Genomic DNA, 13,289 nt, shown 5'->3' on the forward strand with positions numbered 1-13,289 from the left:
CAAGACTCAAGAGCAGGAAATAAATAATATTTTTCTAAGGATAGTCAATGCTTCAGCTAAATCGACAAATTATAGATATTTAATAACAGTATAATGAATATCGCTATCTTCATGAATGAAGATTTAATCCCCTGTTTAGTTACGGTATTGCACTAATCTAAGGAAGGATCTTCAGTGACTGAATGATAAGGATTATGATTGTATAGGTGTAAAAAAAGATGATATCGAGTTTCACAATTTTTATTAAATTACAGAGTAACAATAAAATATTTGGTGCCAATCGAAATGGCACTTGTAGTACTACCTAGTCGTCGTGTAAAAAATTACATCGTACATAGTATTATGTACATACACGGCCACTATCAAAATACTCCAGCAGCCCTAATACAAACAAGTTGATATTTACAGAATCACAAAATAAGTAACAATTCTATTCATTACTTACTTTATGCTATGTCTAATACACGAATTACTGTGAAAAATTTCTCACAGTCAAATTAAATATGTTTGACACAATTACCAAATAAAATAATTTCACTTTTATTAGTGATTTTAAATCATTATAATTATTTGATACTTATACAGACAATATTTTTCGTTTTGTTACACTTTAACGAATTAATATCAGAGAAAAATCTGATTAATGTAGATTCTTATGACATGTAAGATTTCCTAATATCATCTAAAGAACACTTCAATCTTGATATACAATTGAAATGGAGATAAACTAATAGACGTGAGTTTCCACAACATAATATTTCATCCTTACCTTAGTTCTACTTTATTATCTAAGGGCAAAAAGTAAACTAAAGGAAACTGCTTAAATAACAATTACATTTAAGGTCACTCAACTGTTGAAATAATTTGACTAAAAAATAAAAATAGTAAAAAAAATTGAGCTATTTCAAAAGTGAAGTGACTAATATATTAATTTAAACCTACATTGCACGAGATAATAACTATGTACATGGTAATATTTACAATAGTAGCACTTATTGGCTTCCACATATCAGACACTTAAGCAGTTATTGTAAGATAGTCAGCAGCAATGGAAGTTGTGTCATAATAAGTTATACATTATTCATAGCCATGATAAAATTAAATCAGAAAACACCACATTCTTGTTCTGTCAATTTCTTCTTATTTTTTTTATATATGATGATGATAAAACTATTAACTTGTAGGTACCTAAGAAATGATTTTGTCAATGCTTCAAAGAATTATTCCAGATCTAGTGTTCGTCAGTACTACAAGATTTACCAAAGAATATAATTTTCTATAAAAAAGTACGACACATAGATTGCATACAATCACAACCGCCGCAATTAAAGCATGATTTTAGATTTCAAATTTAGTGCATTTGTGCTTACATAATATTGCTTGATGCAAAACAATAATTTTACTAACATATTGTCCAATTTCATATCTGGTGATAGGTGTATTCGTTGAGAAATAATTACATCTAAACAATAAGCATCAAGTATAGACCTGAGAGTTCTAAATAGAGTAATAAATATAAAAATATTCTCACACAATCACAATTAAATTGTTCATAATCTAATTTGGCCGAAGTAGTCACCACACTGATCTTCTAAAAAGAAACCATTTCATTGTTCATCAGTTTTCACACTAGACGGCTCGAAGTTCGATACGGTTCAAGCAATAAGAAACAAAATCCTTTAAACATATAACACATTCACATACAACTGCACTGAGGTAATCAAAGTAATCTTTTAAACTATTAAGCGCGCTATAAAAGTGAAAAACGCACAGCACTAGTGTTTAGTGTTCTCGACCGACAGATCGATCGCGCACTTCGACACCGCTTCCCGGCCCCGCGACTGGTGGCCTAGTCCCAGTCGCGCAGGTCGAGCGGGGAGGCGGAGGAAGGCGAGCGCGCGTCTTATATAAAGAGCGCGTATCAGGAGTAGGCGGCGCGCAGGTGGCGCACGGCGCTGTACACCTTGACGGCGGGCCCCAGGCGCAGGCGCACGCAGTGCACCAGCTCGTCGCGCGACGCCATCACCAGCTCGGCGCCCGACAGCCGCGCCGCCGCCACCGCCGCCGCCGCATCCGCGCCCGCGATGCGCGTCACTAGCGCCGACACGTCGCCCTGCAATTCAAAGTTTTAAATGGACGTCAATTACTAATTGAATCTGTTCAGTTAATGCTCTCACTTTACTTTGTTGACCTACGACAAGCGGTACAAACGTCAAATCGTCGGTTAAGCCTTAATACTTATTAAACGGCTAGTCGTACCTCGGTCCATATGGTGGGGTCCTGCGGCAGCGCGAGCGCGGCCAGGTGGCGGGCGAGCTGGTCGGGGCGCGCGCCGGGCGTGGCGCTGAGCGCGGCCAGCGCGGCGTGCGGCGGCGCGCTGAGGCGCGAGTACGTGCGCAGGGCGCGGGACGACGACGAGTGCGCGCGGGAACTACGCTTGCCGCCGCCGCTCGATATTGACTCGTCGTCAGACTGCGCAAACGAAATTAGGATTATTTCATTTAACTCGAAATTCAGTTAATTTAGATATCATCAAAAGAATTGTTGACACATACCGGATCATGTTTAACTTCCTCCACTCTCCTATGTTTCGGTGGCCTTCCTCGTGGAGCTCTGGAAATGAAATAAAAACGTTTAAAATCGATAGTTATTATCGATATTCGATTTCAAAACTGCACAAAACTTAGTATTTTATAAAAAAAATCGTACTTAATTGCTTTAGTAAATGAAATTATACAAGAAGCTACAGTTGAAGTATGTTACAATAAAATAACAAGGATGATATCTTACCTCTCCTTAACGGTATCACTAGTAGGCGTACTCGTGTGTACAGAGTTTGACTTAGGCTGTTTGCTGAGCACTCTGCAATCGAAATCAATATCTTAACACCAATTCCAACCATTACAAATAGGAACACAATCTGATATGAGTGTTGATAAAATTGAGGGCCGTAAAAAACAGATATTCTACCTCCAAAATTAATGGATACTCATATATTTTTAAAACAAAGAAAGTAAGTAGGGTTTAAATTTTTTCAGGGTGGTTTTACAGCTGTTTAGAGGCCTTTATAGGCGTTGTACAGCCAACCTAACATTATATGTGTCGCGCGTGTACCTGCGCTCCCGGGGCAGCGCGTGCTCGGGGTGCAGGTGGCGCGGCTTGAGGCGGTCGGGCGCGGCGGGCGGCGCGCGGTACGGGCAGGCGGCGGCGCTGGCGTGGTGCTTGTGCGAGCCGCCGCGCGCCGACCCCAGCCCGCGGCACCCGCCCACGCCGCACGGGCCCGTCAGCCGCAGCTCCTCGTCCGCTACCACATCACATACACATTTACAATAATGCAATTTACATTACCACAAGTCTGTAGCCACGACTCGATGTCTAAAATAGGCAATAAACTGCAATTATGTTTATTTCACTCTAAGTGATAGCATCATTATCACTTTACACAAAAGATAGCAGATTCGTATCTCACATGGACAAAATTAAATGTTTTGTTCAATCTGTATTTAAAAAAATATTTTACTCTAAAACGACTTTTTGAAAAACTTATAAAATGCCTTAAAAATCAACAGTTACTCACTCAGCGGCGGTTCCAGTGGGTGTCCAGTCTTGAGGCACCATCCGACGGGGTGTATATCGGGCGAGTCGTCGTCGAACCAGCACGACAGGTCGTCGGGCCAGCCGTCGTACGTCACGCGCACCTGGTGGCCCTTCACCGCCGTGATTGATGCCACGCGAATCAGGAACGGCACCTGAATGTAGACATGAATGATAATAAAGAGAAGAAAATAATTCCTGTCGCAAACGACGTTAAAAAATCGACTATATTGTCAGCGTTTACAACATAAAAGTTGAAGTAATTTTAACACTATTGCTTAGCACATGGTTAATAGACAGTTAGTCAAAAAAGTCATAACTCGCTAAAAAAATGAGTTTAGGCCTTGAGTCCACCAGCTGGCCAAGTGCGGGTAAGGGACTTTGCATGCCCTCATTAAATGTATTAAACCAATTTTAGGCATGCTAGGTTTCCTCACGATGTTTTCCTTCACCGTTGGAGCATGTGATAATTATTTGTAATACACACATAACTTCGAAAAGTCATTGGTGTCATCTAGGAATTTTCTTTAAACTCACCCTTTTATCAACAACTTCAAGCTTCATGCCCGGCTTGAAGCCCTGCGGCGGGCGCGTCTTGAAGGCGCGCGGGGGCGCCGCGGAGGCACCCGTCTCGGCCAGGTAGTTCTCCCACGAGAACGTGTCGGGGTCCTTGTAGACTGAGATAGGAGACATAAATATAACTTAATGCTTGAAAAATTATCAAATTAAAAAATATATAAGTGTTATGTAAGGTGCCTTTTTCTCACAGGGTAGGCAGAGACCAGAGAACACCACTTGTTATCTTTACACTTTCTTTGCATCATTCACCGCCGATTACGAGTTAAAGGCGTGATTTTATGTATGTTCTGTCTGTATTAAGATGCTTGTAGACCCTTCAGACATAATTCGGCCCGAACACAGAGCCCTCTTACAACACGTTTTTCTTCATCTTCGACAGTCAACTTCAGTCAATAGAATCTATTGACTCAAGTCTATAAGTCAAGACAATCTGATAGTCCCTTCATGATTGACTCTATCTATTGATGTAAAATAAATGAAAATCCGCAAAAGTAGTTTTGAATAAATCGCGAACTGGTAAACGGATTGAACTTTGTTTTACTATAAGTAAAAGCTGCATTCATAAGTGTATTAGATATGATATTGTGCCTGTTTATAAATGCACAGCATGACTCTATGAGATCCGATTGCGAAAAAAATTGCTTCCAAGTATGATGTGATTCATTAAAGTAAATAATTATTTTAATTTTATCTGCGTATACTTTATACCTTTGTCAAGATAATAAAATATAGAATATGTATTAAAACAAACTCTCAATAAACGTTTTAAAATACATATTCCAAAAGAAATTGTATTAAACATGCGAAACTAAAGTGTGTCGGATTTTATTATTCATTTTATATTTATGACAAATTGATGACCAATCATGTAATAGTCGGAATCATTTACCGGTCGATTGTCCTTGTATAAATATGTATTTATATTATAGAAACATTATGAAGCAGTTATAACAAGATTACTTACCGTACAATTCAATTATCTTAACAATTTGGCCAGCCTAATTATACTTTTAAAATGTAATTAAGTTACTGATAAGCATACGGTTAAATTTTAGAATTATAAAAAAACAAGATATTTTTTTCTTTATTTTCCGTTTATATTAGAAGATTATATTATATTATAAGCCGTTTAAGCCGCCGGAAGACTATGTCTTGACTTAACGATTATAGTATTTACAACACAGAGTTATACGCGCTTGCACTACGACAATATTTATTGACACTGTTGATGAGTCGTCCGCATAATATTCATATTATAAACAACGATTTATAGGTTATTTTCACTTATCAAAACACAAGTAAACATAGAATACACACAAGTTTTATATAAACACCATTACTTTAAAGTACTGCAATGAAATAAGTTATTTTAAAAGGAGTATTTATTAATATTTTTCATCGAGTTGTTTTTTCGTTTGCAAGAACAATACGTGTGTTACTCTCGACATTTATTCTATGACTGGTTGTCTCGTTTTAGATAACGCCGCTTCACCGGTTATCCTTGTTGCTAAACAATCTTATCTGGGGGCACGGAAGTGCCCCCGCAAGTCGAGCAAAAAAAAAGCGGCACGGCCGTAACATCCTTTTCTCGAAGCAATTCGGGCTATTTTTGACCCCCCCATAATTTCGTTGTGGATAAAACAAGAAGCCTGGATTTTCAGCAACTAATCAGCCATTGTATAAACACGGTATATTTAAAATTTCAGTCAATTCGAACCAGTAGTTTAAGAATGACAACATGTTAAAATTTTGAATTTTGTCACTCACTGATTCACTGACTCACTGACTCACCGATCATCAAAAGTCTAAGGTACTTCTAGCAGACTTAGAAGCTTAAAATTTAGAATACAAATAGGGTTTAGTGTCTTAATCATGGGAAAAATTTAATATTTTCTAATTTCGGTCCAGTTTTCTAAATACACCAACTGCAACAATAACTTTGTAATCCCATATAAATGTATAAGATTACAAGGTTACATTTGCAGTTAATGAATAATTATTACTGTAGAAAATAAAATAAAAATAAATAGGTGTAAATAGGTACCTACTATATGAGGCATAACGGGAGGGGGTATAGGGTGGGTAAGGGTGTTTAGCCCATGAAACTGAACAACATTCCCATAGGAAAATATGTTGAATTAAGAAAAAAAACGTCTTTCCATACAAATTGGACTTATGTTCGCTCTACAAAAAGAAGTGAGATGCCATCAAAAACATTCTGTAAAAAACCTCAAGTCTCGCCGTAAAAAGTTGTGAGATCTATATAATACCAAGTCGATTAATCTATTTAGTCTCTACTTAAAGGACTTTCTGTCTTAAGTTATTACGTATGTTATTATCATGCCAATTTTAAAAAAAATACCTTTAAAACAAATAGATCGACTTGGTCATCGCAAGAAAATACAAATTCGCCATTAACATTTCAGAAGCATTGACTTCTCGTCGTGCTGTGTAGTGTGATACATGCTAATAATCAAATCATGCGATGGCCAGGTCGGTCTATTTGTTTTAGAGGTATTTTTTTAAAAATTGGCATGATAATAACATACGTAATAACTTAAGACAGAAAGTCCTTTAAGTAGAGACTAAATAGATTAATCGACTTGGTATTATATAGATCTCACAACTTTTTACGGCGAGACTTGAGGTTTTTTACAGAATGTTTTTGATGGCATACTAATTAATTCATATTGAATAATTTTGTGAGTTCATAAAAACATACTGTTTTATTTTGTGTTAGAATTTTATTACTAGATAGGCGTTGTTTTTGTATGGATAGGCAGAATAACAGTGTGTAACGATCTCTACTTATTATTTAATATATTTATTTTTATTTATCCGCATTGCGTTTCGTCGTAAATGCTTGCCGGGTCTTGTTGTTGTGTGAATCAAATTCAATTTAATTGCTTACAATTGTTTTTTCGTGAACACATGTCACGTTGTCGAAATTATGAAATATTTTTATAAACGATTAAGTTTGTAATGTTATACGAATCGCTCGTAAGCCCTTAACTATGCTTATCAAATGTATTCTCAATTACCTATTAATGAACTCGGTTGAATTTTTCCGTGCCCTATTTACCAATACGCTCGGCTCAAACACGCAACTGACTGACTTCCTTCTAATACTTATTATAAACGCGAAAGTTTATGGAAATTGATTGATATTTGTTACTCTATTACGCAAAATCTACTACACGGATTTTGATAAAAAAAATATTTCAATATTATTGGCACTCTGACACATAAAAATAGATCTATTTTACCTGATGGAGATATAGAGGTAGATTAAAAAATATTATACTTTCATTTAAAATATATTAAGTTTATCCCCGATTTTGACATCTCTTACTAAAAAAAGTAAAGAACACACGGACATCAGTATAACCGTAAAAGGCGGGCAACTGATTTGTCAACAAAATTACTGAAAAAAGTCTGAAATATTTCTTCTTTACTATTAAAAAACTAGTTAAAAGATAAACTTACAATTAGGTGGTGTGAGCGGCACGCCGTTCTCCTCAGCCCATCCCACACTATGTATGTACGGCGAGGTGGGCTCCACCCAGAAGTCGTACATCTCGTCCCAGCTGTCGAAGTTGATCAGCATCCTGTTGTCCAGGATGTCGGCGATGGAAGCCACGCACACCAACTCGTTCTTACGATCTTCTGCTTCTAGCTTCATGCCGATACGGAAGCAGTTGGGCTTGAACATCTGTGTTGCAATTTATTTTGTTAATATAGGGTCTGTTGTGTGTAGATTCTACAGAATAATATGCTTTATCATGGAGACGAATTTTAAAGAAATGAAGGAATAATATAAGCGTATGTTACTTTTCAAGGCTAACAAAAAAAAATACTAAACAATAATTTACATAAAGCTGTGGTTCGAAAATACTTATTCTATAGGAAAATATTGCAGTTATAACTGTAATAGATTACCTGCATTTATGTCGGATTTTCCAAACAGGCAAAACACAGACAAACTTACCGCGCTAGTAACATGGGGGAAAAGATTCCTAGGCGCGGCGACGGCTCTCATCTGTTTCAAGTACAGCGGCCACGAGAAGTTCGTGATGCTAATGTTGCCGGGCGGACGCAGTGTTCGACCGTTCTTCTCACACCAGCCCGGCGGGAAGATGTCCACGCAGTCCGCGTTCACCCAGTAGTCGTACTGCTCACTGTACTCGTCGAAGTGAAGCCGCATGCGGTAGCCCTGCACTTCCGCCACTGACACCACGCAGAACAACGACGGGTGCTGCGGATCTATCGCCTCCAGGCGCATTCCCACCTTGAAACCATTCCTATTATACGGGAACGGGTTCTTGAACAACTTCACAGGAGCAGCCTTGGCCTTACAATGATCCAAATACCGCATCCATGAGAAACCATTCTTTCCACACATCCATGGGTATTTCTCATTTTCGATAGCCTCCTCGCTCATTTTTAATAGCGTCGCTTCAGATAACTGACAGTCTGCGGGCAGCGAGTCGTAGTGCTTGAGCAACACTTTATCGTCTTTGCCTTCTGATAACATTATGTCAGAATCAGACAACTGTTTCTTCATCAACAATTTCTTCATTTTGTTCTTTTTCTTCATCAAGTCCACGCGCTCTTTATCTTTTTTCTTGTTTAACGCTTTGTTAACTTCGTTTTGACACGCGGCGCTGCAGAAACTAGGCGTGATGAACTCGGCCGCCATGCCGTGACACCCGCAACACTCACACCTATACAAGTCCTCAGGAGAGTTGGGTTTCTTCTCCCTGTTGATTCGTTGTTTCATCGGCGTGTGGTACTTCACATCTTCCTGATCACCGTCTACTAAGTCTATGAGACCAAATTCGTTGGTCTGAAACTGCAGGTTGCTGCCCTGTAACCTGGCGACTCCATTATTCCATATAAGGCCCGGTGGATCCTCCTCTATCATCTCTATTTTCACAGTATCTGTCTTAATAAAAGAATCAAGGTTAGTGAAGTATATTTCGTGTGGTTTGTTATCAGTGTTTGGCTCTACTTTATGTTCCTTGTAATCATCCATGTCTGAATCCAAGTGTTTAGCCTCTAAATCTTTATCGAGTTTTTCATCACAGAACAGCGATGGCACGCGGTGATCGTCGCTGTTGTCAGGTTCCTCAATTTTCTCTACTTTTGGCGGCATTGACAGCTTGACACTCTTGTTTGACAGATTTTCAGCACACAATGAGATACGTCTCTTCATATTCGCATTCGCAATTTTTCTGTCGCTGTTATCAGAGTTAGAACGCCTCAGTATCGCAGGAGCCGCGATCGTCGTCACTGGTCCCATGTCATTCCTTAGACCCAAATCTCTGTCTATTGTATTCCTGTTTAGTAAACTCTTACCCTTCTCAGGAATAGCTAGAGTGAAGGACTTCTCTCTGCTATCATCTTCATCGGCAATCGACACAGTGTAAATGTCGTCATTCATTGACGCATTTGTTTCTGGTATCGACAGCGTATATTCGCCCTGTTCACCGGTGGGTTCAGCACGTGATCCGGGAATAGATATAGTAAACGATTTCTCGCCTTTCGGACTTTGCGGGATATCTTTACCATTTAACATTTTTAATGGTTGCAACGGCGGTAAATCCTGCGCGTCCATCGGTCCAGTGTCACGCATCACTGTAATGTTTCCCTGAGGATCATTCTGTATCTGTCCATTAGCTATTTGCAAGTTAATTATAGGTCCTTTAGATGCCATAGTAGCTGGCAAAGTTACCGGCAGTATAAACTTAGTATTCTGAATTTTAGGCATTGTAACAGGCGTTATAAATAACTTATTGTTTTGATTCACATTTGGCTGGTTATTTGATATCAATATTGATTGGTTTTCAGCCATACTCTTCTGGTTGGGTTTCTTCATAGAACCAAGATAAGCAATGGCTTGTTTGCCCTGGTTGTTGGGTGCAATGCTTACAGGCACCATCATCTTGTCATTAGCCTTTGGCTTCTGTATGACTATTGGCTGACTAGTGTTCACAGGAGCAAGAATGGAAGACTTGTTTTGAGCTGGGGCTATGTTCTTCGGAGCAATGTTGGGCTTGGTGTTCACATTTGATATGAGATGCAAGTTTGAGTTGCTTGTGACCTGCAAATTTAGAAAAAGTTTGTGTTAGTTAAGCAGCTATAAGAAATTTTGTAAGCATCAAGCAAAGACAGTGTTTTATGGAATATCACCAATTAGAAAGTCTGTTTTTGTCAAAAATAACTCTATTTGATATGTAAACAGCAGTCTGTATGATTTAATTTTACCAAAAAGTGATTATCACTTAATTCAATTCTTTAATTAAGTGTTAAGTACATTAACAAGTTCTCTTTACTGATATACATTATGTAATCATATTTTATAGATGAAAAGCTATAAAATTGTACTTCCAAACATGTCTATAATGTATGAATGGTATTGCAATAATAAACAAATAAATAATCTTTATCATACACATTTAACCTTGCCTGATATCACAACAAGAACCATCAAAGAACAAAGACAAACAGGTTTATGTTTGTAAATCTAAATACACCACAAAGCCCACCACCTTTTTAATTTTTTAATCTTATAACCATTAAATAATGACAAGGATATGTGGAAATATAACTAGTGCAAAGGGCAAGGGAATGGTGTGCAATATTTTTTATTTCAGTGCAATCACTTTAGGTCACTTTGAATAATAATAAAAAAAATATCAGACCTAGATTATTTTTTACTTCTTTACCATCATAGAGGTTCATATAATAATATAAACTTGAAATTATATACATGTATATTATATGTCATTTAGTATGTAAGTATACTTAGTTTTTAACACTTAATGTTTTTTTTTTCTCATAGGAAGTGTATTTTTCTTATATAATGACAAATTCAAAGTCACATAAAGTTACATTTAACAACAAGACTGCTTCAGCAACATGTCACTACAAAACAGTTACATTTATATCATAATAGTATTCAAATATTACATGACAGTCTCTCTGAATGCTTTACAGATGCATGTTGTTAATGGTGATGATCCACTTACTGGTCTCCTTACTATGATTTGTGGTGGGTTTCCACTTGTACTTGCTTGTGTGATGACATCTGTGCTTGTCACAGGCTTCAACCCTGCCGGAGTCTGGATGTACACCACATGAGGCACAGGCCTTGCAGCTCCCCGCAGTTGAATGGAATTAGGATTTGAGGGATTCTGCATTTGAATAACAGCATTGTTATGCCCAACTTGTACTTGAGGAATGGGGTTGTTCACTTTAACTTGAACAGAGTTATCAGTCAATTGTAACTGTGATGAGCTAGACACAGACATGTCTGTAGTGGCATCCATGTTTGGAGGCCTTTGATTTGAACCCATGTGCACGTGAATAATAGAACTGTGTAGTGACTGATTTGGGTTTTGTAACACAGGCATAGAAGGCAATCCTGGACCGGTCAGTTGAATGTTCTGACTGGCAGCCGGGATTTGCAGTGGGACGTTTATAGTCTCACCAGCTGGCAATTGCACTGGTACACTAGTTGTACCTGACACTTGTAGAGGAAGACTAACAGGTGCTATCTGGAGAGGAACTGTGTTTGTAGGGCCTGACAACTGAACAGGAACATTAATGTTTGATGTGGAACCTGGGATCTGCACTGGTACATGCACAGTGGACAATTGCAGAGGATAAGGGGTGTTGTTAGCATGAATTTTAACAGGAGCAATAGAGTGGGTAACTAAATTGTGAGTGATTGGCAAGGAGCTTTGAGAAGCCTGCATCGAGGACACGATCATGCTGCTCGATATTGGCGCCTGAAATTTGACAAATGTGTGTCAATGATGTCAAATTAGAGCACAACATCTCACCAATAAATAATAAACACTTGGGTAACTCACGCGTAATGTATTCAATAATACATTCTGCTGCGCACTGTTTTGTGTTAAATTGGCGTTGACGGACGTGTTCGCTGATTTTAACAATCTTTTTTTCAAAATTTCTGTTTTGGGCTCATCAAAGTTTTGAAGTGAATTACACTGCTGTCTCTCCATTTCTCGGTGACGAGAACGTGAGCGAGTTCATTACAGACACTCGGTTATCTTTTACAATTCATTATTGATGACCTGCAAATGCATTTAAAAATAAAATATCGCGAAATGAAATATCATTCCGTCGCAGCACTCGCAACTATTGCTGCTTATGTAGTGTTAAAAGTTTTTGTTGCTCAATATTATAAATAACAGAAAAAAGTGCAATAAATTAACTTAGTATTTAATTAATACAAAATACGTTACACTGATATTTCTTTTGAGAGTATCGCACTCTATCAATTGTGCAGCTACTTTTACAGAATCACAACCTTCTACCAAAAAGTTCACGAAACAGTGAAACCAAAACTTAATACTTACATTTCAATATTTCAACAGAGAGACGAGTACTTCACGTATCTTTCCAACTATTACAACATCGTTATCGAGTTGAAAACCATTAAAGAAAAATAAAATATTTTCATTAAAGCGACGATATTTACCTGCCCAGCACAACTGGTAATAAATCTGACAACATTGCCAAAACGTTGTAGGTGTTCGTTACGTTGGTACTGACAAAATTTCTGACCAATCACAGACGTAGAATTTTGTGACGAAGCTTTCGCGCCCGATTATTCAGCTAAAAAAAGTCAACAGATAAGTTTATATTTATGCAGTTCGGTATGCTACGATGAACGACAAATATCCTTAAAGAAATGATTAAAATATTTTAAATCTTCTTTATTATTTTTAATAAATAGTCCAACAAATATTAATTTAACTTTTGTGATATTTATAGTACGAATCTTTGACATTGTTGCTACGCAAACATAATATTGAATAGTACATCACTCACATGCTGCTTTCAACATGACTTACCTATATTGATATAGAGCTCATTTTCGTTTGCGACATTCCTATTGATAATGATTGCAGATATCTATTCAATTTACCAGAATGTCTAGTTATTTCAGCAGAAATATTACAAAATCGATTTTTTAAAGTAAATAATGGAAGAAATGTATTGTATTTAGCTTCACAAAATATCCCAAATCATTAACCGGAAACGGATAGCGAATTTTCACATAATTGTATTTCCGATTTGTTATT

General features: G+C 37.6%; 1 protein-coding gene across 2 annotated transcripts; it reads right to left on the minus strand.

Annotated features, from left to right (window-relative positions):
* Positions 1–224: 224 nt before the first annotated feature.
* l(3)mbt (lethal (3) malignant brain tumor) lies at positions 225–12,697 on the minus strand. 2 transcript variants are annotated; one of them, XM_076136851.1, is made up of 12 exons: positions 12,561–12,697; positions 12,051–12,275; positions 11,217–11,966; positions 8,162–10,276; positions 7,660–7,885; positions 4,132–4,271; positions 3,578–3,749; positions 3,115–3,304; positions 2,791–2,862; positions 2,556–2,613; positions 2,260–2,472; positions 225–2,113 (listed from the first exon to the last, which is right to left on the minus strand). In XM_076136851.1, exons 2-12 carry the CDS (start codon positions 12,201–12,203, stop codon positions 1,922–1,924), a joined length of 4,281 nt encoding a protein of 1,426 aa, XP_075992966.1. In that variant the 5' UTR covers positions 12,204–12,275; positions 12,561–12,697; the 3' UTR covers positions 225–1,921. The 2 variants fall into 2 exon arrangements, with proteins under 2 accessions (XP_075992966.1, XP_075992965.1); XM_076136850.1 differs by having other exon boundaries at positions 11,205–11,966.
* Between the last annotated feature and the right edge of the window lie 592 nt (positions 12,698–13,289).

Source organism: Anticarsia gemmatalis, chromosome 4 (assembly GCF_050436995.1).
Source record: "Anticarsia gemmatalis isolate Benzon Research Colony breed Stoneville strain chromosome 4, ilAntGemm2 primary, whole genome shotgun sequence".
Classification (NCBI taxonomy): domain Eukaryota; kingdom Metazoa; phylum Arthropoda; class Insecta; order Lepidoptera; family Erebidae; genus Anticarsia; species Anticarsia gemmatalis.